Source organism: Dipodomys merriami, unplaced genomic scaffold (assembly GCF_024711535.1).
Source record: "Dipodomys merriami isolate MVZ:Mamm:240054 unplaced genomic scaffold, mDipMer1.0.p SCAF_1, whole genome shotgun sequence".
NCBI classification, from domain to species: Eukaryota; Metazoa; Chordata; class Mammalia; order Rodentia; family Heteromyidae; genus Dipodomys; species Dipodomys merriami.
In genome coordinates, this window is record NW_027202270.1 from 44,844,458 (window position 1) to 44,871,584 (window position 27,127).

The window sequence follows — 27,127 nt, forward strand, 5'->3', positions numbered from 1 at the left end:
GAATCTGCAAAAACAAGAGCCCAGATCTGTCCTTTAAGAGCAATGTAAACATCTGAAGACTGTGAAGAAAATGGCATGTTTTGACCCATGTTTTAAAGATCTCAATAAAATTATCTACATAGTTCTTCTACCAATAATCTCCAAGGACAGCTACATATCTATAATTCTCTGAAGTCAATATCTGTCAAGAATAATTACAAACTTATGATTTTCTAATTACAAATTACAAATAACAAGATAGTTAACTAGCATATAAATGTAGGCATCAGATCTCCTGAAAGGTTTGATGTGCCTCTTAACAAACTAAGATAAAAGCAAGGCATGCTCTTTCAAAGAAATTCAAAAGCAAAGACACAATCTGGTAGAAAAGTAATTGAAACAAGATCAGGGGACCAAACGTAGGGCCGAAAAGAAATCAAGGAAAGTTCATCCACAGATAATAAAGCCAGAAGACAAAAGGATATTAACTGAGCTCTGAGGCTCTTTGTCCTTTTTATTTTGGTTTGAACGTATAAAGCATTCGAGTCTGTGGGATGAGCTGACTGTCCTTGCCAAAGAGAGATGCCTATCCTGCCTAAGCCAAGGGACAAGAGGAGGCATTATCATAGGTTAGGGTGTTTGGGTTAAATACCAAATGTGGAGGACTAATGGAAATTCTTGCTTATTTAATGATTTAGAAAAGCTATTTGCAAGGATGAGATATCTATTGCTATACATAAGACACAGGTAAAACTACTACATTTTAATCATGGAGGGAAAAAAAAATCACATGACAGTAGAAGACGACAAAAGAGATCCTTAAGGACCCTGTTGGTAGACCTGCCTGTTGGTAGAGGAATTTTGTCTCCAAAAAAGAATATGTCCATTCTCATTGGGAGTGCCCTAGAAATTAAGAAGGAAGACCTTGGGAAACCATGTATTCAGTTACCATCACCTCTGGAGGTCACAATCATGCTTTGGTTCTGCTCTGAGCCCCATCACCGTAGCAACCAACACTCCCTCATGTCTGATGGCCTGATAAAGGAAGAAGAAGAGAAGGATTCCTGGTTTAGCCTGTGCTGATGAATGTGCCAAGAGGTAAACTCACGGTTTGCATGTACCCATTCTTGGATAAAGGTATTATCAATGCTTTTCTACGCCTCTTCGGAAATATCAGAGTGGCCAAAATTATTTGCACGGTGAAGAGGTATCAGTGTCAGTAAAGTCTCACAACACCAAATAAGAAAGCTCTGGGGGCAAGGCAAGGAACAATGGAATCACACACTGGAAAATCAGAACCATATCAAGGACTGAATGCAAGTTAAGTTAGACTGAAGGCTGTGTTAGATGGTCAAGCAGGAACCACATGGGGAAGGGAGAAGACATGGTACTGAAGACCAGGGAGTTAGCCTAACTCTGTGCTTCCCGGTTTGAATCAGTTCAGGTCATACATTTGCATGAATTTGTCTTCCTAAAAACCAGGAACATTACTCTGAATATCTGCAGGAAGAGTTTAGAGAGTTCAGTCACTTCCTATCTGATCTCATCTATTTCAGGCTCTTTATACCAGGTACTTGAGTCCTAAAGCTTTCTTTCAGTCTGTTCAATACTATTGAGTGACTGCTCTTTGCCACATGACATCCTATGTACGGAGGAAACAAAGATATTATGGTACACCCTGTCTAACCTTGAGGAGGAGTCTTACTGGGATGTTACGGGCATCTGGTTCCTGACCACAGCTATATCCTGTTTGATGGTTTGTGAATGACCAACTATTCCACAGCTAATGCTAAGCTTATCCTGACTTGTGAATGTACTGCTTACATCCTTCCTCTCCTGGAAGCTGGGAGAATGGTTCATAGCTGACTACAAAGAGGCCTTGAATGTGAGCTCCTATGGGGTTTCCTATTCCAGATACTTCTCTTGTCACTGCCTTCCCTTTTTGGGCCATGTTTATTATCAGGGGTGCAAGTATTTCTAATCTCATAGAAAGTCTTGAAGAGCAAGGTCTGGAGTTCATTGGAGCCACAGATATCTTTGGGAATCCTAGGAAGGCTGTGCAATCTGTCTCTAGGTAAAAGATGACAATATGAACTTGATTTTGAGTACAATTCTAGGAAATTTTTGTCTTACAACTTGGACCTCAGGTTAGGATCTCTTTCCCTAAATTATCGCAGATAAAATCACGAGTGAGAAAGTAAAATTTAGATTGAGAAGAAGCCTGAGATATGATAAAATTAGAGGAAAAGAATATATTTTAGAATCACCAAGCAAGAAACTAATCCTGCAAAATACTTTGTGTTATAGCACAAGACTGTATGTCATGACTGGAAGGAAGGATTTAGAACACTGAGATGGTGACAGCCATGGAATGACACTATGGGAGAATTCTAGACCTTTTTAAAATCTGAGCAGAGAGGTGAGTTGGTCTTTTGTCAGTGGTCCAACTCATCATCCCATTGGGGTTAGAACTAAGGCAACTTGATTATTAAGATGCTGTCATTTCATTGAGCCTGAGTCTGCCATTGCTAGCCATATTCATTTCCTCCCCCTTGCTATATTAAAGTTGATTTGGAGCTGTAGTTCACTGACATCTATTTTCTAGCCTCCTTAGGTGTGGCTGCAGGCCAAGTATTTACTAAACAGTTGGAAATATGTGTGACTTCTGAGAAAAGTGTGTAGCAGTAGAGAATAAGTTCCTCTTTTGCCTGCCAACCCTTTACTTCCTCTTCCTTCCCTCTTGGGTCTGGAACACAGAAATGATGGTTAGAGCTCCAGCAATCCAGCACGTACAATGAGGTAACTCTGTAGAGCCACTTACAATATGGATCCAAGAAGCACAAAGAAACCTACATCCTTGGTGACTTTCAAACTGAAGGATGTCTTTAATGAGAGAGAGAAATTCTCCCATGTTGACTACTGTGGCTCTCCTTAGGCTTTTGTTTCCTACTGCTGTGGCAGGTATAACACATCTTTACCTTCAAAGGTAGCACACATGAGGAGAGCTTAATAAGACCCTCTGTTGTCTAGGAACAATTAGAGAGAGAAAAGAACCAGCAGTCTGATCTCAACTGGTCACAGGGACCTGGGTGATGAGAGATGTATGCATTGTACCTTGTACACATAGGCTTTTAAGACTACAGCCATTATATCCTTCAGAACCACTCTATAGGATGGATATTATTGTTCCTAATTTCCTGATGAAGCAACTAAGATTCAGAGAAATTCTGGGATGTGTGTTAATATCTCACAGTTAGTCTGTTTCGGAAGCTAGACCTGCCAGTCCTTCACATCACAGCTGCTTTTCCAGGACAAATGAGAACTGCCCACTGCGGCTCATCTCTCACAGCCTGCCCAGTGCAGTACTATGAGTGATAACTCCGAAGGAAATTTCTCCTATGTAACTTTCATGGAAGTAAAGCACTCAGTGCTTGAAGTCAGAACCTCATGGCAAAGAGTTGTGATTGATCGTGCCATTAAGATTATGTGTTGTTCTCAGCTGTTTGACGCTAGGCTGTTGTTTATATTTGGGCTCTGGTCAGTCTGCACAATTGTTCTTGGTGGACTTGTTTTTGAAGAGAAGAGTAGTACAGGCCAAGGAAAATTACACATATGCAAAGGGTTTTTATTTTTGTTTGTTTGCTCGTTTGTTTGATACTCACTGGTCCTTGGTTGAATGAATAGATCTCAAAGCTGCATGCAGAAGCAAGTATGAAAACACAGGCAGTCATGTTGTTTACAGCCAGCCCTGTGGTACTGCCACTTGAACGAGGACACTGGATAGTTCTTTTTAAGGAACTATGCAGATAAGGACACCGTAATCCTAGTTATTCTATTTGGGAGACTGAGATCTGAGGATCGTAGCTCAAAGCTGGTCAGGCAAAGTCCATTAGATACATATCTCTAATTGACCAGCAGAAAGCTGGAACTGGAACTGTGGCTCAAGTGGCAGAGTGCCAGCCTTGAGCAAAAAAGCTAAGAGACAGTGCCTAGGCCCTGAGTTCAAGCCTCAGTACCAACACACACATACACATATGCAAAAAGGACTACATAAAGGAATATAGTAATTATTCTCTATTACTCGAGGCAAACTCAGTGAGGGCAGGTTTAAAAAAGAACATAAAACCAACTAAATCACACTGTGCCAAAGAAAGATTCTTTTGCCATTTTTCCCCCCAGACTTAGTTTTAACATCATTCCCATTGAAGACGGGATTGCCACAGGGGAACAATGTTGCCTGGCTTTACAACGCTGGGGCATTTCATGCTTTTCTAGTGGGACTGGCTTAGGACAATTTCTAGGTAATAGTTATTACTTCCTCAGACAATGCTCTGTCTCTACAACTGACAGAAATGATTTCACTATTTTAAATAACCTTCTCTATCGATCTGTTAGAATCAGATCATATTTTATAAATACCTACTGTTCAGTTGAGAGGCAATTACTGTGTGTCATTTAGCTGGATTGGCCTTGACCTCAGATGGCTGGGACATCAGTTTAGTGTTTTGTAGCTGAGCTGAGGTAAAAGAAGAGCTGGGACTTTTTATTTCATCAACATGGAGTAGGGGAGCATTTGTAGGAGCTTTCTGGTTGACAGAAAGCTACCAGGAGACCACCAGGTCATAAACAACTCAAAGGGATGGTGAGTTCCTTTTTATTTACCTTTAGATTGGCTGCATATTGGGAAACCACAGCAAGGGGTCTATAAAACACATACTTGAAGACACTGGATGGGTTCAGTGCCTACATTGTTATGGGTACTTGAGCCTTAGTGGATAAATGTCTTTTACCCTGCCTTTTCTGGTTTATTTTCTTTTTTTGGGGGGGGGGGTCCGGTCGTGGGGCCTGAACTCTGGGCCTGGGCACTGTCCCTCAGCTCTTCAGCTCAAGGCTAGCACTCTATCACTTGAGCCACAGCGCCACTTCCGGCTTTTTTCTTTTTTCTTATGTGGTGCTGAGGAATCGAACCCAGGGCCTCAGGCATGCAAGATAAGCGCTCTACCACTGAGCCACCTTCCCAACCCCGGTTTATTTTCTAAACTGTTGATTTAAAACAAACTGTACTTTTTAATTTAAATTGTTCCTTAGTGTTAGACACTACAAATAGCATTCTGGTTTGCATAAATATAATTAGTACATTATAGTGCTTGTGCTTGCTGTTAGATTTTTATTCCACAAGTCAAAGTACAGTAGGCCTTGCAAAGATGAATTCTTTGTTTGAGGAGATCAACCAAGCAGTTCTGTCTCTGATCTGGATTTTGGGATCTGGATGGAGATGGAAGGGAAAAACCTGGGAGACAGCAATGGAAGGGGTAACACTGTCCAAAATTCAACATACTGTTTTCTGACTTATGTGACTGTAGGCTTTTTTATATCACCTTTATGATAACAATGACAAAAAGTTTAAAAACCTAAAAAAATTGTTCCACAGCTTTTCTGGAAAAAAATAAATCTCAGGGATCATCATAGACATTCCATGAATTTACACCTGACTCGTGAGCAAGGAGCATGAAACCATTTGTGGTTTTCAATCAGTTGAATTTTTTGTACTTTTTAGCTTTAAAACCTTCACTTACCACATTTACTTCTAAAACTTTGCCAATGTTTGTTTTAAATTAACCAAAGAAGCAAGAATCCTTAATTAATTAAAACTTTCCTGAATGTAGTTTTATTGAGTCACAGTCTGAGACCATTTAGGAACATGCATGAAGAATATGTAATATTCAAATGCTCTTTTGATTTTGTGGCAGGTCAAGTTTTGCTTTAGAAAAAATAAAATAGTTTGAGCTTCAATAACTTGTGTTCTATCTTGATGTCAAGTGGAATTTCTCATTGTAAACAATACTACTGTTATACCTGAATTCATATTTCAGAGTCTACTTTGCCATGAACTTTGTGAGTAGGAATGGGGTGTGGCTAGGTGGTAGAACATGTGGTTAGCATGTATGAATGCTGTGTATCTGGTCCTAGCACAGTATTTTACATAAATAAACAAACTAATAAATAAGCAAGTAAATAGGTAGCTAGCTTTTGAATATTATAATTGATTCATTATCATTCTTATGCTATTATTAGAATGTTGTAATAAATGTGTTTCATTATTTTCTCCATCTATACTTTAATCAAATGCAGTGCCATGGATAGTAGCAAACATTGTCATTTGTGTTCAGAGAAAGTAGTTCCTAGGCTCTGATGATCCTCATATCTTGTTACCTGTTCTTATCTCTAGTGAGGGCACCCATATGCACAGAAAGCTTTGGAGGTGATTATAAGAAAGTTATTTGGGGCTGGGAAGGTGGCTCAGTGGTAGAGTGCTTGTCTTGCATGCCTGAGGCCCTGGGTTTGATTCCTCAGCACCACATAAGCAAAAAGAAGAAAGCTACTCATGTGCTACTTGTAACCCCAGAACTTCAGAGTCATTTTTATATAAATTTAGAAGAACCTATGGGTTGGTGGTATGGCTCAAGTGATAGAGTACTTGCCTAACAAGAATAAGGCTCTGAGGTTCAAATCTCAGTACTACTCCCAAGATATACAAGAACTTAGAATAAATGAAAGTCTGCCCCTATAATTAAGTATGGAAACAATGCCAAATTCAGCAAAATAATAAATTATTTGGGAAGGCATATACAATGTATCAGTACCAGCTGGATTTTGTTTTAGAACTTTTTTGGGGGGAGGGGAGAGTCATGAGGCTTGAACTCTGGGCCTGGGCACTGTCCCTCAGATCTTCAGCTCAAATCAAGCGCTCTGTCACTTGAGCCACAGTGCCACTCCCAGTCTTCTGGTGGTTAATTGGAAATAAGAATCTCACGGTCTTTGCTGCGAGGTTGGCTTTGAATTGTGATCCTCAGATCTCAGCCTTCTGAGTAGCTAGGATTACAGGTGTGAGCCACTGGCACCCAGCTGTTTCAGAACTTTTAGTTAAGCAATAGGTTGATTGGGTTGATTTGTGGCTTTCTGGAAGCTTTAATTACAAAGGAAATAGGGCTTAAGTGATTAGAATCAATGTCTCAGAAAAGGATACCACAATCACAGCCCAAAGTGTGATATACCATTCAGAGAGGAGGGTTTATCACTGTGAAATTTCACACTGAATTTTGAAAGCTAGAGTTACTGTTTCTCATGTACTTATTAAATTACATTTTTTCAATTCGAGAACAGTTTATCAAGAATCTACTATGAAACCAGAACTGTGACAAACCCAAGATATTATAAGAAAAATGACTTAAAAATACTATTGGAACTTTAATGAAACTATTAAAATTGGGCTTTTAAATCAATTAGCTAGAGTTAAACATCATGATGGCATATATGACAAGAATCTATGAGACTTACATATTGGTATTGGCAGTTGATGTCAGCCATTCACCAGCTAAGCCAATGATATCCAATCCAGTGGAGAGCTGGTTGAAAAATCGAGGATGACCTAAAAAGGTAACAGGCAAGCATCAAGGAAAATCCGCAGACTTCAAGCTATATTCAGAGCTAAAGGCCTGATCTATAAGACCACATTGATGAGGTCTCCATTCTGTGTTCTCATTGGGCTGTACACAGATATGGAGAAGGAAGGGCAGGTTGATCCACCTGTACTAACCAAGTGGTAGCATGCATACATAGCACCTTCAAATCATGGTACTGCTAATATATGAATGAATTGAATGAAGGAATGAATGAATAAAGTACTGTGCTTTCAAATTAAAAAACCATGAATATGACAAAACTAATTATGCTCTCCAATAATTTTTTTCTTAATTTCCAGGTGAACTCCTCTGTCACATTAACTTTTGAGTTACACAAAGCATATGGTGGTCCTAATTTTTTAATATATCTGTTTCAACTTTCAAGTCAAATCCTGAGGAACTGAAGCCCCAGATCAAGATTTTTTTTCTGGTGGAGAAGAGGATGCTAGTCTCAGGAAGGGTTCTTAGGTCTGTGAACCAAACCAAGCCTGGAGAAAGCACCAGCTCTGACACTTTATGCCATTCCATCACTCTCCAGGTCTCTGACAGATGTGACATGAAGTAGCAGTGTGTTTTGCCTATGTGGAGTCACATGCCCCTTAGAGTAGCTGAGCTGATTGATTGCTGAGCCAATCGAGCATCTCCTCTGCAGAATGGGCAGAGTAGGGCCAGTCCTTACTCACTTGCCCAGCCAACGGGGGAGGAGCTGTCACTGCTGCGCAACTTGAAAGCCCCGTGCAGTGCCTGGGATGCTTTAACTGGAGATGCTGTCAGCAAAAGCAGGACTATTGCCAATTTTTTGCCGCCTTGCATTCACCAAAAACCTCAACTCTGCAGCAGCAGGCTTGGCTTAGCTGTCACGAAGAAATCAACACAATAGATTATCTAGGGATGTGTGACAGAGAACCAGTGTTAAAGAGATTTGCTGACTACTATGTTTCCAGTAGAAAATTGCTTTTGCCTCTGAAATAACTGTCAGAGAGATAGTATTTGAATGTTTCTGGTCTAACTTCCTTCCCTGAGAACCTATCTTGCCTAGATCTGAGGGACTCTCATTCTGAAAACTGGACTATGGTTTCTTAGAAGATACCATTCCTTGCACCACAAGACTCTTCCAAAAATAAAACTGATTTCCAGAAAAAAAAAGTATTATGAACAGTTAATTTGATGTGAATATAGCACCAGATTTGGGGCCAGATTCCAGATGCTTTTGTGGACTGGTCCAAGTAGCTTACACTATTCTATTTTACTCCACTTTGCTTAGTGACAATCTATAAGATATTCTTGAAGAAATTTACTAAAGGGTATATGCATAGCTGGGCACCAGTGGCTTATTCCTGTAATCCAAGCTACTCAGGAAGCTGAGGTCAGAAGATTGAGATTCAAAGCCAACCCTGGGCACGAAAGACCTTGAGACTCAGCTCCAATTAACCACCATAAAGCCAGAAGTGTTAGCTTGAACTGTGGCTCAAGTGGTAGAGTGCCATGTTGAGCAAAAAAGCTAAGGAAAGTACCCAAGCTCTGAGTTCGAGCCATAGAGCTGATGCACGCATGCACATACGTGTTTAAACAGTATCTATTTCACAACTTTAAAACACAAATCTTTTGTCTTAAAATAGGACTGAAGCATAAATATACACAATAAAAACAATCACACTTCATGTGATGATGCACTAAGACCACATAGTACAGCAGAGTCAAAAGATGAACAGCACAGACACGGACCCAAATTTTAACATCTCTTTGGCCATTGAAACATAAGGTACAAATCTACTCCTCCCCCGCCCAAACCCGTTGGCATAGGGCTACAATCTTCTCTCTTAAAATCTCCCACCAGAATTTCTATTAAGTAAGAATCTAGCTTAGAATTCAATTCGTTTTTTTTTTATGTTTTTGATACAAGATCTTGTTATGTTGCACAGGCTACCCTGGGGAACTCTATTAGAGCCCAGGTTGGCCTTGAGCTTGAAATCTTCCTTCCTCAGCCTCCCAGATACTAAGAGTATAGTCATAACTCACCATGCATGGCCCTAGATTTCAACTTCAACTCTGTATTCAATGAATGTAACAGATGATAAAACAGGACATAGGTCAGCAGGTGACCCATGTCAGTAAGGGGTTGGAGAGAAAGAAAGACTTGTGGGGTTTCTTAAGTTGAATTTTTAACGAATATTTGCAAGGGGAAAAAAGAGTTGGAGAAGGAAATCTATTATTTAGGAGATGTATTAACCAATTTCAGTGTAAGGACTTACTTAGATACTGATTCAAATGAATTAAAACAAAATATGACCTTTATGACATTCATGAGACAACTGAGAAATTGAACATCGAATACTGTATCATATTAAAGAACATAGACTTTAGCTTTTTAACAAAACAATAAATCACGATACTGTAGTTATTTTTTAAAGAGTTCTTAAGGATAAATAATACATTGCCAACATCCCCGTGCAGAATGCATCCACAGCAGTATCTTTTCACTAGAAAAACCCAATTTACTATTTTGGCTGAGTATTAATAAACAAATATCTTTAAAAATACCACAAAAAGCCAAGCACTAGTAGTTCATGCCTGTAATCCTAGGAGGCTGAAATCTGAGGATTGAGGTTCAAAGCCAGCTCAGACAGACAAGTCGTATCTCCAATTAACCAGCAAAATGGCTCAAGTGACAGAACACCAACCTTGTGCAATAAAGCCAGACAATAGTGCAAGCCCCAGAATTTAAGTCTCAGTAGTAGTGCACACACACATGCACACACCCTCTCCCCATATACATACACACAGAACCATCAACAGGGCAATACCCTGAAATACAATATAAAATTTAAAGTTTTCCAGTGCTTGGAAGATCATAAACTCTGGAAATGCAAATATCTGCTTCCCAAAGTTGCTCTAAATATCAGAGATGAATAGATGGTTGCAGACTAAATATCTAAGTCATTTATACGCTCAGCCAATGACACGTTTCTCTGACCATGAAACAGTTCATTTTTGAGATATGAGATGCTGTTATGACAAAGTCATGTGTTTTTCTTTAAAGGACAACACCATTTTTGTAGCTAATGATGAATGTAAGTGGTACCTATCTCTTTGAGGAAGTGTGTGTGGAAAGAACTGAAAAACAAAGCTGGTGGCTGGTGGCTCACGCCTGTAATCCTAGCTACTCAGGAGGCTGAGATCTGAGGATCGTGGTTCAAAGCCAGCCCAGGCAGGAAAGTTCGTGAGACTCTTATCTCCAATAAACCACTAGAAAACTGGAAGTGGCGCTGTGGCTCAAGTGGTAGAGCACTTGTCTTGAGCTGAAGAGTACAGGGACAGCATGCAGGCCCAGGGTTCAAGCCCTACGATCAATCAAAAACCCCCCAAAAAACCCTGAAAAACATTGGGCCAAAACTTTTCCTTCCAAAACATTGGAAGGAAGCAAATCAAGGAAGAAATATACGTGGGGAATTGATTCATTTTCTTCTTTGTAGTGCTGGGGTTTGAACTAAGGTCTCTTCTTGATAGGCAGGAATTCTATCACTTAAGTCATGCTCCATAGCCCCTTCTTATTTGCTCTAGTTGATCTTCCTGGATAGGGTTTCATGATTCTGACTAGAGTTAGCTTCAGACCTCCATCTTCCTAAGTATACTTCTTAAGTAGCTAGATCATAGATGTGAGCTACCATACCTTGGTTGAGTTAAGTTTTGCTAATTTTGGCCCAGGTTGGGCTCAACCTGTGAGCATCCAAATCTTACTTCCTGAGAGGCTAGAATTATAGGTTGTGTACCACCACACCTAGAAATTATTTTTTTTTGGAGGGGGAAAGGCATGTCCTGATTTATACATTTCACCCAGCAATTTTTTTTATTTCAGCCAAATACTACTACTTATTTTCCATCAGGAATAGGTTAGTTATTAGAAAAATGTGAAATATACATAAATTGGTAAGTACTTTACTACTTAAACAAAGGGACTGCATATTATTTAATGAAACTTTCCTTAGTCTGATGGTATTGGCAAATGTCAAAAACTATTGAGATTCCCAATTTAAAAAAATATTTGGCCAGCCTCATTAATCCATTGCATACATTGGTTTTGACATCTAAAGCCTTACTCAGCTTTATCTCCACCATCTTTCTCAGTCCTGATCTTAAATCTATCTTCTAATGACTGAGAAGAGTAAAAGGTAACATAAAAGACATAAAAGAAAGAGAAAGAAGTGGAAAGAACAAGGGCCTGCCAGTTGTGGTCTTGGGGCTTCCCCAGTGGTGACAACTGTACCAAGAACTGCCAATTCTTGAAGATTTGTCTACATCCAAGCTCAGAAAAGCCAGGCTATGGAAGGGAAGATAGAAACTACTTTACTTCTGTTAAGAGACAGCTCAGACAGCGATCCAAAAGGTCCCTGGATTTGATTCAACTGGAAAGAAAGCCCTTTAATGATTAGAGAACAGTCCTCTAATGTGAAAAGGGAGCAAGAAGACAACCTTGCAATCTTGCATTTTCAACTAGTTGAAAATAGGATTTGGTGGTTGGGAAGGTGGCTCAGTGGTAGAGTGCTTGCATTGCATGCATGAGGCCCTGGGTTCAATTCCTCAGCACCACATAAGCAGAAAAAGCCAGAAGTAGAGCTGTGGCTCAACTGGTAGAGTGCTAGCCTTGAGCTGAAGAGCTGAGCGACAGTGTCCAGACCCAGAGTTCAGGCCCAATGAAACAAAAAAGAGAAAATAGGATTTGGTCACTCTAAACTCCAGAGATTAGAGTAGCCTGTGGAAGGAAAGAGAAAGAGAGAGAGAGAGAGAGAGAGAGAGAGAGAGAGAGAGAGAGAGAGAGAGAGAGAGAGAGAGAGAGAGAGAGAGAGAGACAGACAGACAGACAGACAGACAGACAGACAGACAGACAGACAGACAGACAGACAAACAGAAAGACAGAGACAAAGACAGAGAGAGAAAATATTGATTGATGCTTTTTTGAGGTTAGCCAAGGAGATGATGTGGGTTAAATCATTCTTCTCAAAAAGATAAGCTCAAGAACCAATCCCTTGTTCCTGTAATTATGGCCTTACTAGAAAATAGAGTCTTCATACTGCAATCAAATTAATATCAAGTCATGCTAGATTAAGATGAGCCTTAACTTAAAGACTAGTGTCTTATTTTTTGAAAGTGGTAATGGAGTTTGAACTCTGGGACTTTTACTTGCTAGGCAGATGCTCTGAGGCAGAGCCATACCTCCAGCCCCATTATCATTTTGACAAGAGGCAATTTAAATATACTTATGAAAGTGAAGGTAGAGGTAGGACTGATGCGGCTCCACACCAAGGAATGCTAAGCAGAATGCTCACAATTCCCAGAAACAGATAAAGCTAATCATGGATCCTCTCTGAGAATCTCCAAAGAACCTCCAAAGACAGCATGGCCCTGCCAACACCTTGATTTGAGTTTCAAGACTCCAGAAGCATGAGAGGGTAGATTTCCATTGCTTGAAATCACCCAGATTCTGATCATTTGTAATGACAGCCTTAGGAAACTAATTCAGAAAAGGAAGAACATGGACCCAAATCTCTAGTGTCAGTGATAGGCAAGTCTAAGGAGGAATGAACAGAATGAAGCATGCATGAATGTGGAGAGAAGGTGACCAAACAAACCGAGAAGCCTAAAACAACAAAAAAGGGAACTTTGACCTATTATCATGTACCTGTAGCTCTTTAATGATGACACAACACACTCTTGCTGGGATTGATTCAACTGCTGCCACCCAGAGTTGCTCTTGGGGGCAGTACTTTGCCACCTCCCCTCAGCAGGTCCACGCTTCTCCTCCAGCATGCCTTGCCCTCACCACTGGCCAGGGTGAGATGGAGGGAAGGTCACTCCCTGCCTATCCTGCTGGCTGTCACTCTTACCTGTGCGAACCCCATACTTGAGGGTGTCTCTGCAGTCAACCAGGATCTGCTCCAGGGATTCCGGGTGGTCAGAGAGTTCCAAGTTAAAACCCTCCATGCCTTCCAGCAACTGGTGTGGGTGGTGGAAGTCCAGCACCTTGGTGGAACGATCGAACGTCTTGCGAACATAGTTGAGGAGTATGTCTACCACTTCCAGTAGGAACTGCACAGTCTGCTCTTCCCCGTTCTTAGCTGGAAGCAGGTCTAATGGAGGAAAGCCATGTGAAAGAGATGTGATCACTTACTTCCTCATACCTGGTTTCCTGGGTCCAGAGATCCCTAATATCAGCCTTGATACCCTGACAGGCCTAACTACATTCCAGGATGTGTACATATCTGTGCTGAGAATCAGACATGCATTGCCTGACTTGGCCTTAATGTTGTGCTCCATCTGTTGGTAGCAGAGGATAAAGCTTCTGTGGCAAGAGAGTGTTCTTCCTAGCATACTGAGATAGTAACTTAGAACTTGGCTCAAGATGGTAAGGCATGGGACCCCTATCTTGACCTTAACGTCTGGGCCTGGATCCTGAGATGTATGGAGGTGACTTTGGGCTAAGGCACTGCAAAAACAGAGTCAGGTAGAGTGGTAAAGCCAGGGAGGAGAGCTGTGGCGGACTCCAACAACTGTGGAGGTGTCAGTTCTAGTACAGGGCAGGCTGTTGGGCTATATATAGGATACTCTGTCTGTTCCCTGGGCAGTCAGAGGTTTCAGTGTTCTGGTCTGGCTTTGGTGGCCCAATAGGAATTGCCAGAAGTTGTAGTGGTGGGTCTACCTTTGAGCTGCCAGAAAAATGCTGACCAAGATGAGCATTTGAGGGCAGCAGCAGTGAGGGACAGAGCTTGTGAGGAAAATGAGGCTCACAGTTTTTGATTATGTGGCCCATATGGTGAGCTTCTTATAGAGTGGCTTGGAGGGGGCAATCTTGGAGGATAAATGTGTTAGAAATCATTGTAATTATTTTTACATGTTAGGTTCCTTTAGATTCAGAGATTTTACAAATTTATATTTATCTCTGCCTGTATCTTTAGAATTGGTTATTTGTGTGTGTGTGTGTGTGTGTGTGTGTGTGTATGTGTGTGTGTGTGTGTGTGTGTGTGTGCCAGTACTCAGGGCCTGGCCACTGGCCCTTAGCTTTTTCTCTTAAGGTTGGCATTATACTCTTTGAGCCATAGCTCCATTTCTGACTTTTTGGAGGCTAATTGGGGATAAGAGTCTTATAGACTTTCCTGTCCTGACTGGCTTTGAACTGTGACCTTCAAATCTCAGCCTCCTGAGTAGCTAGAATGACAGGCATGTGCCATTGGCATCTGGCTTGAAATTAGAGATTTTTGTTGTGATTTTTTTTTCTTCTGCCAGTACTGGGTATTATCTTAGGTCTTTGCACCTGCCAGGCAAGTGCTCTCTTACTTGAGCCACACCTCCAGGTAGAATTGTTTTACAGACTTTCCTCTTTTACCTTCTGAAACAGTGAAACCAAGGCACTAGAGAAAAGAGTCCGAAAAGCAGTTTTGTGAGCTGTATGAACTCACTGTGAATAATGCTCTTTCTTGGTAAAAGGAGTAAAATGTCAGGGACAAAAAAGTCAGGACATTTGCATTAGGAAGCAACTAGCTAGCACCATGTATATATGGGGGTGGGTGAGCTAGGGAGGGATCACCTCGAGCAAACAGGTTGGAGAAGTCGGTCTCTGTGCGCCGGAAGCGAGCATCACGGTCACTGTTTTCACAGGAAAGCAGGTTCTTGGAGGACTGCCTCTCTTTGAAGGCACTCACAAGGCGACTCTTCTCTTCCAGGCTGTTGGTTCTCTGCAAGAAGCCTAAGGCAGAGGAAGCTGGGTCAGAGAGACTGGAAACTACCCAACCAGCAAGGGTCAGCTGCTGGATCAGTCTGCTCCAAGCAGGGCTCTTGTTTCTGCTGAGAATCCCAGTGAGTATCCATGCTTTCCATCTAGTGGCTCTGGCCCTGCTCTGTTTCAGGCCGAGAGGGGCAGTGCCAAGTGTCATCAGTAGTACAGGCCCAGTCATGCAAGAGAGAAACAGTAAGTTAGGCCCATTCTCTTCCCTGAATGTGACAGCAAACTCAGGATTAAGTCAAATGGACAGCTTCCACTCCAGTAACCAGCCTCAGGATGGAATTTGGAAGGAAGCCCTCAGAGAGGATATGGCCAGTGCTGAATTTATGTGCTGTGCAATCAGAGGAAGGAGGGGGAGGTCAGCAATGGGAAGAGGGGGAGAGCTACAGAATGAGAAAGGATGAGGACTGTAAAGGAAGGAAGAAGGTGAAGACAGGAGGGGAAAGAGTGGGGACAGCAGAGGAAAGAGGAAGATGAAGACAGGGGAGGGAAGAAGAAGCTGAGGTTCTGGGAATTTGTGAAGATGCTTTCTTCTGTCATTAGCTAACCTTCAGGGCAGAATATGTAATTTTCCTGAACCAACCCTATAATGCAGTTTTTTTCCCCTACAAATGCCTCTTGCTTCTTCTTCTCCCTCATTAATAAAGGTATTGGAAGAAAAGAAATATTTAAATCATATGGGTGTTGACATTTAATTCTACGAGGACTAGATGAGCAGTGGGTGTGGAAAAGCAGTCTTCTATGAAGTCAGGACAGGAAGATGAAGATAAATGAGAGAGGCACAGACATCCCCTCCAGGAGCTTACAGTCTGACAGATGGAAACTACAGTTGTAATAAAGATAGGAAGTTACTAAGAACTCAACAAATTCTAAGGCCAGAGTCTGATCTTAGGGGGGTATTCACAACACCTCTAAGAATCCCTGAAAAGGAGGAGAAATCTCTTCCCTGTAGGACTACAAAAAAACCACCATCTGCAAATGAGCAGCAAGGTGGAGCCAAAGGGCTTAGAGAATATGTCAGCTTCCAGTCCCTCCTCCGATCTCTCTGGTCTCCCAGCCTTCAAGGCCACTCTCTTCTTATTATCTCCTTAGTGCAGCCTCAATCCTAGGACTAAAGGGAGCACCTGAAAAAAAAAAGGTGGGGGGGAATCACAAAGCTTCTTGGTGACCTGAAACCTGTCTTTGTAGGCACAAAGGTCCTTGGGGAATCACAGTTATCATTAGATAGGCTTGGAAGAAATTCCCAGGAGGTGCAAAGGAAAGCAAGTTAATCTGGGAATTCAGCTCTACTTCCTTAGGACACAGTTCAGTGGTGCTGGGTGGCAGAGGGATGCAGGAGAAGGCTGATTAGGTCCTCCCACACACAGGAGCCAGAGTCTATTTTTGGAGGGAAGAAAAGGAAGGCAGAAACACCTGGCCCTTCACAGTTCCCAGAGCCTTTTAAACTTGCCATCAAAACCCCAAAGGACACCAGAAGGAGGAAGGTAAGCTATAATTGAGTTGCGTACTTGGGTACAGAGATGGAATATAACCTTTGCCTTCCTTCTATGTTCTCCCTCTTCCAAATCCCCAGAGTTCAGAAGCAGGCTCATTTGCAGGAGGGTTGATCACCTGCCTCCCAAATCCTGATGCTGTTCCCCTAGTCTTAGAACAGTAGTTATGAAATTCATTAGGCTGGAGAGACCATGTGGTCCATTGGGGGTGAAGTCCTGTCCTGCCCACCTATGTAGTCCCCAACTTCTGACCTCCACTGGATTCTGACTCACTTCTGGGAAAGCCTTAAGTCCCTGAACCTCAAAACCCCTTGGAACTCGCTTCAGGAGTAAAGTCTAAGTTTAGGATTTGGATATTGTGTCTGGTTTACATTGAGTTTCTTCTAGAGATCTCCTGATAAAGTTGAGAGATGCCAATATGACATAGCTTTGGACTCACATCACATTGCTGGACATTTCCTATAATGCACTAAGAATCAGAATTTTATCTAGATTCTGTGATGGTATTATGGGTAGCACACTTATATTGCAAAGTAATTTGTGTTAAAAGCCACTATGTGTTATGGTAAACAATATACGTACATACAAACACATATCCAGGGCCTCTTGCTATCTGTTCACAGCTAATTCTCTATCACTTGACCCACAGCTCCATTTCTGCCTTTGTGTTGGCTAACTGAAGATAAGAATCTCTTGGATTTGTCTGCCCTCACTGGCTTTGAACTTTAATCCTCAGATCTCAACCTTCTGCATAGTTAGAATTACAGGTGTGAGCCGCTGGCACCTGGCTTCAACTAATGCAAATTTGTGTGTGTGTGTGTGTGTGTGTGTGTGTGTGTGTGTGTGTGTGTGTGTGTGTGTGTGTGTGTGTGTGTGTGTGTGTGTGTGTGTGTGTGTGTGTGTGTTGGTCATGGGGCTTGAACTCTGGGCCTGGGTGCTGTCCCGAAGCTCTGCAGCTCAAGACTAGCGGTCTACCACTTGAACTACAGCACCACTTCCAGTTTTCTGGTGGCTTATTGGAGATGAGAGTTTCATGGACTTTCCTGCCCAAGCTGGCTTTGAAATGTGATCCTCAGATCTCAGCCTCCTGAGTAGCTAGGATTACAGGTGTGAGCCACCGGAGCCGGCTAATGCAAAGTTTTTAAGGTACATTGTCATTTCTTTTACTTTGCTTAGGAAGGCTTTGGTTTTCTAAAATACTGGGATCCTTACAAGTGAATGATCTGGAAGCAGCCATCTCTTTTAAGAATGAAGAGGAGGGTGCTCTGACAACATTCCTGGCTACAGAAGAGTTCTCTTGGAGCAGGAATTCCTGAGACAGGGGCAAGCTTAACTTCACCTCTGTCTGTACTCCAGCTGCAAGACCCTAATGTCAGTCTATGGATAACTAGTCAGGAGACTCTGAGTTCTGAGGATAAAGAGAAAAGCTGAGGAGGGTTACCTTGCAATTGAAGAGATACAGAATTCTTGAGGTCTATTTTTAAAAATTGATGAATCAAAATCAAACACACCCATGTAGTGTGGACTAAATAACATTACTCAGGACAGCAATCAACAAGTTTGGGACCTCTGAATAAATAAGTAATGGAGGCCCAAAGATGCATTGAATGCTTAGAAGAGCCCAAAGCCAGAATTTAGGGCTCCTTGGGACCCATTTTATGTAGATCATGCCACCAGGCCACAGCTACTCTCCAGCTCTTGACAAACCATAGGTTTCTTCTGTCTGATTTCACTTCCAGGGAGGTACTACCTCCAGAGCTAAGGGTACAACCCATGACCTTCACTCTATGGACTGTGGGGAAGAAGAGGAGGGTGGATGGGGTTTGAATCTGGCAAGGCACTGAGGATGTCATACAGGGGAATATGTGGCCCAGAGAAAAGGACTTGAGGGTGGGAAGAGGACCACAGTTCCTATGCTGTCTTAAAGTGAAAATAAAATAAATCAACTTTGGTACCTTTGGGTCAAGAATGCTTCAGCAGGTACCTTGAGGGTCTGGGAGAGAGGGACTGGGTGTGGTGTGTATAGGTTAGGAGGGCGTTGTACAACCAGGATCAAAATGAAGGACTGAACTCAGCTTCCAGTGTATTACAATGGAAAGCCAGAGTTGGCCTTAAAGTATGGGAAAGAAATCCTCATGAAGTTGTGTTTGCTTTTCAGAATCAAAGCTAATGGGAACTTCCTAATCTGTGGCCCCAAAGGCAAAGCGTTTGAGCAGTAGGTAATTTCCCCTCAGGAGACGATTCCATCCTCTTCTCCTGTCACTCAGGTTGTAACTTTCCAGAAACTAGTGTTGGGGTGTGTATGTATGGGAGGGGGTGTAGGGGAGCAGGGAAGAAACAACCCAGGAACTCTCTTCCCCCAAGGCTTTGGCTGGTAGCTAGATGGGCAGCTGGTGGCAACTTAGGGTCTCCTAGTTTCTCAAACCCAGCAGAGCTGGGTCCGGTCCTGCCCTGCTCCGGGGCAGAGGACAAGTGCTGAGTCCCCAGAAGCGACGCTGGGACGCAAGGGCCCCCTCACAAGAGCATCAAGGCGTTGGGGCAGGAGAGGGTGGCCGGGGACTCCCTGCACGTTCCCATCCTCCCGCAGGACCAGGATCGCAGGGCAGGTGGCCTGCACCCCGAATCCAGTCCTCGGTCCCGGGGAGGCTGGGGCCCTCTCTCTCAGTGGCCCGGCTGCGTGAACAATGACGGCTGCCGAAGGCGAGCGCCGAGGCCTCGGGAGGGATCTAAGCGCGAAGCGGGCCATTAAGCAGGGAATGGCGGCGGGGGGCAAGGGGGGGGGCTATTAACAGAACAAAGCTCGGGCTCCCCGCTGACACCCGGGTGTCGCCCACCGGCCTGGCGTGCCTGGGGAGTGGACCCGACCCCTCCGGGCTGCTCCGCCGCCGGACTGTTGAGCTAGGAGTTGAGCTCCCCTTTTCAGGATTGAAGGCACACAGCAACCCTCCCCAAAACGCAAGGAGGGCGCAATAATGCGATCGAGCAGAAAGGAGTGGTGATTTCCAAAGGTCGCTAAATAACCATCTCCCTCTCCCCTGGCTTCGGCTCCGAACTGTCACTACGTTGGGATGCCAGGACCTACAGGCGTCCCGCAGCCGGCCGGCCCCGTGCGCCCCGGAGCTGGGATGGGGGCGTGCCCCGCTCTGACTCCGCCGTTATCTCCCCGGCGCAGCCGCCGGCCGGCGGATGGCTCTTTAAGAAGCCCCTCGTTAATCCCCCACCCCCGCCTCTCCACACCCTGCCTTGGGGACACCCGTATTTTCTAGCCCAAGTAGGCTGGCGAATTTTAGACGGTGAAATGTAGCGAGGAAAGCAAGTCCTCATTGTTCAGCCAGAGCCACTCAGCCGTGTCCCCTCGAACAAATCTCCTTTTCTCCCTTAAAAAAAAATGACATCCCTTGGGCGTTTTCATTTCAGGCCCTCGCGTCGCCCGAGAGCAGTTCCTTCCCCTCCCCTGCTCTCCGATCTATTTTCCTTCCCTGCTGGCAAATCGTGACAGACACCCCCCCCCCGACCCCCTCCCCGTCCCCCTCCCTCGGCCTCTGCCTACTCTTTCTCCTTTCCTTCCTGCCTACAGAGATAAGGCCGGGCCCACCCCCTGGCCGGCGCTGCCCACGCCTCCTCCAGGCTGGCCACCGAGGGGCTGCACACAGTCCTTTCCCTTAGCCTCAGCCCCCCACCCCCCAGAACAAAATCGGAATCCATTATGACATCTCCTGGCAAAACTCCCAAGCGAGAGAACCACTTTCTATGCACCCAGACCCAGGGGGAGGGGGCGGCTGGAGGGGGGCCGGGGCGCGCGTTCCTGAAGAGGAGGGGCGCGTCGTTCCCCGCGTGGGGTCACTTCGCGTCTCCCACACCACCCAGCCTGACGGGCGGAGCGGGCGCCGGGGCAGCAGAGCCGGGCTGCCGCGTGGGGGCGCCGGGCTGCGGCTCGCGTGGCGGGACAGGGCCCCCCCGCCGCTCCTTGCACGGGGCTCTCGGGGAGCACGGGCTCCGGAGGACAAGGCCCTTTCTGGTGGGGGGAGGAGGGCGGAGGTGAGCCTGGGCTTGGAGTGTGTGAGTGTGAATGTGTGTGCGTGTGAGAGAGACAATGGAATAAGGTTAGAAAACCAGATCGAAGCACAAGGATCCACACCACCTCCCCGCGCCCCGCCGCGAGTGCGGCCCCGCGCACGCGGCCCCCCGCCCGGCCCCGCAGGACCCCGGCGGGGTCCTTCCACTCACCACAGATCTTCAGCCCCAGCTTCCGGGTGCATCCGTGGGCCACTCCGCACCAGGTGTCATAGGCTGAAAACAAGAGTGGGGGGGTGCGGTTAGGGATGCGCGGGCAAACCGTGGGCGGCTGGCGGGGACAACGCGGGCAGGGGGGCTCTTCCTCGGCGCTCATTAAAAACTCTTTCGAGTTAGGGGGAAGGAGCCAGATCTGCGCGCCCCAGACGCAGACCCGCGCCTTCCGAGCTCCAGGTGCGTTCCCTCCCTGCCCCGGGGCGTCAGCTGCACAGCCCAGTTTCTGCAAGTCTGAAAGATGGGGCTCCCGGCGCCCACCTGGCTCCTAAGCGATCGCCGCCTGGCAGCCACCGAGATCCCAGTCGGAGCGGGGCGAAAGCTGAGCCCACGCCCGAGGGCCAGCCCCGGGCGCTCGAGTTGCTCAGCACCCACTGACCAGGCCCTGGCGTCTGGTCTGGGCCCCCCGACTGCAAGGGTGACCACAACAGCCCCGAAAGGGAACGGGCATCTGGGCCCGAAACGTCTCATAATTTCTTGGCAGGTCTCCAGCTGAGTGGCAGCTTAAAATAAACTGGCATGAAATGGGGTCGCAGAAGAGTTCAGGAATTAATTGGGTGAAAAATAGTATTTGACTAGATGATCGGGCTCGCATGGCTGCTCTTCAGTCCGGCGGGGGAGTCGGGAAGACAATGGCGGGCCTCGGGTTCTCGACCCAGGCCCCTCTTCCCCGCCTTTCCCCAGCCCTTTCCAGAGACAGCGCGGTCTGGAGCAGGAAGGCGAGCGCGAATGGAAGCGGGAGCCTTTCCTCTGGGTCTCATCTCTGGCCCAGGAGGGGTCGATTTTTCTTGAAGCCATCAGGGTTTAGGGTTAACTTGCCGCGTGTAAAGCAGACCTGTGCCTGAGAAGCCTGGGTGCAAGCGAGTGTGAAACCCTCCGCCACCCCTCAAAGCAAGGGCCTCTGAGCACCCCATCCCCCACCCCACCCCGGGTCTCCAGCGCGCACCGGGGTGGCCTGTGACAGGCAGGGTGACGTCCATTCAACCTCAGGCACAACAGAGCCCCAGCGGGAGAATGAAAACGGCCTGACCTCCTCCCGGAAACTGCACACCACAGACGGAGTTCCACTGACAAGCAGGAAAACATTTTTTCCCCCAAAAGCAAAACCCTAACAACAACAACAACAACAACACTGGCACAAAAAGAGCCATTTCCACCAGATCATGTGCTCTTGATTTAAATATAATCTCATCAAATCCTCAAAACGGCTCCATTCAACCCACCGGGCAAGTGTTGATCTAACACTCCAATGTCAAAAAAAAAAAAAAAGTCTAGGTTCAGAGAGGGTAAGTGAGTTCTCCAAGGTCACTCAGCGGAGATTGGAGTTCAGGCACATTGCACAGCCTTTCAGAACGGGAGGTTATGGAGGAAAGTAAGAAAAACCGAGGTGGAGAGTTCAAGAACCGGCCCCGTTGGTACAGCAGGATTCTAGACCACCAATGCAGGGGACTAGACGGATCCACATGCCACCCAGGGGTTGCGAGTGCAAGAGAGGAAGTACAGGTGCACAGGTGCAGCAAGGACATTTCCCAAGAGGCTCTGAAGGAACCAGTAAGTGGAACCAGCAGGCAGGTCAGGGTGTGTCTGCAGGGAAGGGGGAGGTGGACCAAGCTTGGGGTGGATGAGTTCAGCCTGGGGGTGCTCACAAATGTTTCTGGAGAAGCCTACTTGCTCTTTCCAAGAAGGCTCCTCAGATTTCTCGCCTCTACCTCAGTAGTTCCCAGGCACTCCAGGCCATATGTAGACTGGGCATCTGTGGACTGGGGCTGCCCATGGGAGAAATCTGGGTGTTCGTTGTTGGGGGACAGGGATACCCGTGGACTAACGAATGCCATTGCTGCCCAGCCCGGCCAGTGCAGCAGCGAAACAAAAACCAGAAACAGAAACGGTGGTGGTTGGGAGATGTGGGGAGGACTGGAAAGAAATCTATCAAGGCCAAAGCGATAGACAAAAGACGAGCGGGCCCGGAGGTCCTCCCGAGTCTGCTCCGCCGCCCGTGTCCGGCTCACGTGCGCCAGGACTGGCCGCTTTCCCGAGCCCCTCTTTGTTGTGTGTGTGGGTGATTGCAGCTCGCCGAGGTGGCGCGCAGAGGGAGCTGCGAAGGCAACTGGATCGTCGCCTAAGCACTCGAGACCAGGCCTCCTGTCTGACCGTCGCTGCCAAAGGATCGGAGAGGAGCCCTTCCTAATAACACCTCCTCGTCTTCCTGGAGGAGGGCAATTATCTCCTCCCGCGGACAGAAAGCGCCACAAAAGCTCAGCGACCAGCCTTTCCTCCGTTCTACCCTATCTTCTCTAGGCTCCTCCTGAATAAAATCCGAATGCCCTCACTGTCTGGAGCTGGTGGATTTGGGGAGGGGGGGATGTAAGGAGATACTACTTCCCTACCTGGAAAGACAAAAACAAATCTCTCAACCCCACGCCTCTGCAGAGAGGAACAAAGTTCAAATTAAAGACCCCAGAGCCGGGGAGGCTCACGGTGGGAAAGCCACCCCCACCCCCCTTTTATTCCTGTCTGTCCCCCGACCCCAGGACTGGTACCTGCGGACAGCACTTTTGTCCAGGAGAAAGGAGAAGGGTGGTGTCTCCCCGCCACCAAACCTTTGCCTCCCCCGGGCTCCTCGCACCTCCCGCCCCGCAAAATGTTGCCGCCCCCGCCGTGTCCTTTCTGCGTCTAAGATGCGATTAATTGTATGGAGTATGGAGGTTCCGTCTCCAGCAGTTTTATGTTACCTCTCCCGCCCCTGGGCTTCACCCTCCCTCATCAGTAGCTCGACGCAAATGTGGAGCAATTAGGGGCCCTGAGTTTTCTAAAAGCTGCAATTAACGTCGAAATTTCCGTTGATTATAGACTTCGAGCACGGCTCTGGGGGAAGAGGAGGAGGTCCGATCTCAGCTCAACGAAAGCCGGGGACCGAGCACTCCAGTCCCGCTGGGACTCCCGGGCGCCTCTCGCCCCTCCCCTCCCCTGCCCCTTGTTATCCCATCAGGAAAAGAAACGACAACACCGCACAACAAAACCCCGGCGCCGTGTGCGGGCGCCCCTAGCCCGCCGCGCCGCCCCCAGCGGCCGCCGCCGCCCGGCCCCGGCGTGGGCCTCGCGCTCCGGCGCCCGGGGAGTCACCCAACGTCCCTGACAGCCAAATGACCTCTAGAGGGGAGCCTGGGTGAGCGCCCCGTTTGTTTTCCAGGCTCCACCATGTCCTCGCTCCCCTCTTCCCTTTCCGACAGCGCAGCCTCGCGACGTCCCAGCGCCCCCATCTTCCCTGCAGTCCATTTGATAGGAAACTGGGGCAGGACCTACTTGTGGGGCGCAGGTTGGTGGTATTGGGATCTGCTCCTGCGTTCGAGGAGGCTGCGGACGAAGAAGGGGTCGAGGACGCCATCAGCTCGATCGTCTTGGGGTGTCGAGTGTCAGGGGTCCTCCGGATGGGTCTGCGGGTGGGTCGCGAGCGGGAACAGGCTGCGAAGAGAAGCGAGAGCTTTATATAGGAAAGGCTCCCTGCGCACCTGAGCTGACTGGGAGGCTGGAGGGAGGAGGGGGCGCAGAAGCTCCCCGAAAACCTGGTTGCGGGCGAGGGAAGAGAAGCGCAGTGAGCCGGCTGGGTCGGAGTGCGCGGTCGGTGGGGAGGGGGGGGGGGAGACGCGGGCGCTCGCTCCCGCCACGCAGCCCCGGGTGGCTCTCCAGTCTGGCCGCGCGGTGGGGCGACCTGGGGAGACGCTGTGCAGGGGGGAGGGTGGCGCAAGGCCAGTGCAGGGCGCGTGTGGGGTGGTGGGGGTGTGGAGGGCCGGGCGGCGGAGCACCGGGGCGCCAGCGCTCGGGGCGCGATTTTCCAGCCCAGCCGCGACAAGCCCCATTGGGCTCGGCGCAGCCGGCGCGCGGGTAGGGGGGAGGGCGCGGGGCGGGCACGTCTGCTCCGGTGTCTGGTTCGCGTTGTTGTGTCTGGCTAATTCCCTGGAAAGAAGGAGGCTCACGGGTCCCGGGACCTGGCACTTGGTGAGACAAGGTGAGAAGGGAGAGGAAACGGTTCCTAGCTTTCTGATTCTCCCTAGGACACGGCCGGGCAAGAACCAGAGTCACCTTGCACTCCAGACAGCCGAAAGCAGCCCTCGCTTGTTTGTCTCCGGTCCCAACCCTGTGTTGAGCCATTTCTAGCTCCGTCCCACTTTGGGGGTTTCTCCTTTACCTAACCCTAAGGAGGGTGGAACACAACCTAAGGAGGGTGGGGAAGGTTAGAAACGAGATCACCACCCGGGAGGTCAGGGGGCGAATGAACTTGCGCCCCGCCAGCCAGAGGCGGGGAACAAAGATGAGCGCGCGTCGCCGATGCTCCGCGCTCGGCGCTGGAGCCATGGCGTCCAAAGGCTCCGGGATTGAGCGAGAGAGTGCAGGCGAATCTGGGGAGATCTAAGATCGCCCCCTTCCCACAAAGAAAAGCCCCGCAGCCACGGCCTGCCCCCCCCCCGCCTTCGGGCCCCACACCTGGTCACGGGCGCGCACTCTCGCAGCCACGCGGACGGCAGGGAGAACCGCTCCTGGGGAAGTAACAGGTTATCGCTCCCAGCGGCACCTTGGGCGGCTGGCTGCCCGGGGCGCTTTGGGGAGAGCCGGGCGCGCGGAGCCTGGAAGGCGCCCGGGCGGGTCGCTCCCGTCTCACTTCAGCTCGGATCTCAGCTTCCTTGAGTCCTCGGGGGTGCGGGGTGGGGTTGGCACAACACCGCCGACAAAGAGAGGAAGAGAGCGGGGAGCCGGCGGCCCCGCGCGGTGCCAGAGCCGAGACCCCGGACTGGGGCCGGCGGGGAGCGCTGGACGGCAGGCGCCGGGGGTTCGGGCGGGCCGGGAAGCCGAGGGCGGGCAGCCGGCAGGTCGCGCGGTGACCCACCTCGGCTCGGCGACCCCGAGCTGGACACTCCCGCCGCTCCTCTGCGTAGCGTCCAGCGATCCACCCGGCTGTGCTCGGCTCGGCCACTGGCGTTTATGTCCCGTGTCACCTCCAGCTGCTTCCTGACCAGTGCTACCCCTTGTCCGGCACCCGAAAACCTGGAGGAGACGAGAGAGACCCGGAGAGGCGGCCGCTGGGCTCCGGGGGAGGCGGGGGCGGAGAGGGGAGGCGGGGACCCGCGGGGCGGGGGAGTCACGAGGCCGCTGCTCGCGGGGCCGCTGGTCCGCGGGGCGGCGGGGCTCGGTTGAGGGTGCCTGCCAGCCTCCCGAGCTTTATGGGGCGATTATAAACCCAGCTCACGGTTTTTGCGCCCTGGGGTGGTGGGAGGTCCTATGAGTAATCCAGAACGTACGCACGTACTCAGCTCTCTCTCTCTCTCTCTCTCTCTCTCTCTCTCTCTCTCTCTCTCTCTCTCTCTCTCTCTCTCTCTCTCTCTCTCTCTCTCTCTCTCTCTCTCTTCTCTCTCTCCCTCTCATAGGGTGTCCGATGAGAGAAGGGAAAAGATAATTCGTAGGAACATTTCAGTGGAGCGTTTCTTCTTTCCTTCTATCTTTCTCTCCCTCCCACCCCATCTTGGAGGAGAATGGATGAATGGCTTTGCCTCAATTCATTTCCCAGTACTTTCCCTGGATCTGCGACTCTGCAACGCTTCCTGGAGCGAAACCTGCTCAGAGTGGTGTCTTGGCTGGTCCGATCAGGGTTGATGTAAGGGCAGAGCGGGCAGAGTCGAGGGGGGACCGCTCAGGGGCCATCTCCCCACTCCCGTTTCCTTATCCAACTCGAGTCATGCCCAAAGTAGCTTATCTGAGCATTGCTACCTGGTGCCACTGGCGGAAAAGGGGCCTCCATTCTTCTTTTTTTTTTTTTCAATGCTCTCTCTCCTGATTGATCACGTCTGAAGGTTAATACCACGCACGAGTGCCACCAGCTCCACGCGCCTGGGGACCCAGAGCGCAGAGGCGGCCCTGGAGGGGCGGGCTGGCCCTCCCCTCCGGTGCTCACTCGCTTTCCATTTCATGGCTTTTTAAAGATTCTCCCTTTGAAATATTTCAGCATGTTAATGCATCGCTGCCTCGGGTAAGGTCCCTTACGGTTAAAAGAAAAGGCGTTGGCGAAAAAATTCCCACCAGAGGGCGCCAAGCACCCAGAGACCGAGGTTGCCGTGCTCGCCAGGTCTGTCCTCCCGAGT

The 27,127-nt window shown here is 48.0% G+C and overlaps 1 protein-coding gene across 4 annotated transcripts in view; it reads right to left on the minus strand.

Moving 5' to 3' along the window:
• Gad1 (glutamate decarboxylase 1) overlaps window positions 1-26,774 on the minus strand; it is a 41,721-nt gene extending 14,947 nt beyond the window's left edge. The window contains exons 1-7 of one of the 4 annotated variants that reach the window (XM_070021175.1): window positions 26,757-26,774; window positions 25,879-26,036; window positions 24,300-24,458; window positions 20,937-20,999; window positions 15,022-15,180; window positions 13,325-13,567; window positions 7,318-7,408 (exon numbers count right to left, since the gene is read on the minus strand). In XM_070021175.1, the coding sequence (XP_069877276.1) occupies window positions 7,318-7,408; window positions 13,325-13,567; window positions 15,022-15,180; window positions 20,937-20,999; window positions 24,300-24,381 (638 nt within the window). In that variant the 5' untranslated portion in view covers window positions 24,382-24,458; window positions 25,879-26,036; window positions 26,757-26,774. Of the gene's footprint in view, window positions 1-7,317; window positions 7,409-13,324; window positions 13,568-15,021; window positions 15,181-20,936; window positions 21,000-24,299; window positions 24,459-25,478; window positions 25,575-25,878; window positions 26,176-26,238; window positions 26,261-26,756 lie in introns of those variants that run through there. The other 3 variants (XM_070021165.1, XM_070021157.1, XM_070021148.1) reach the window with 3 other exon arrangements.
• Window positions 26,775-27,127: the final 353 nt, after the last annotated feature.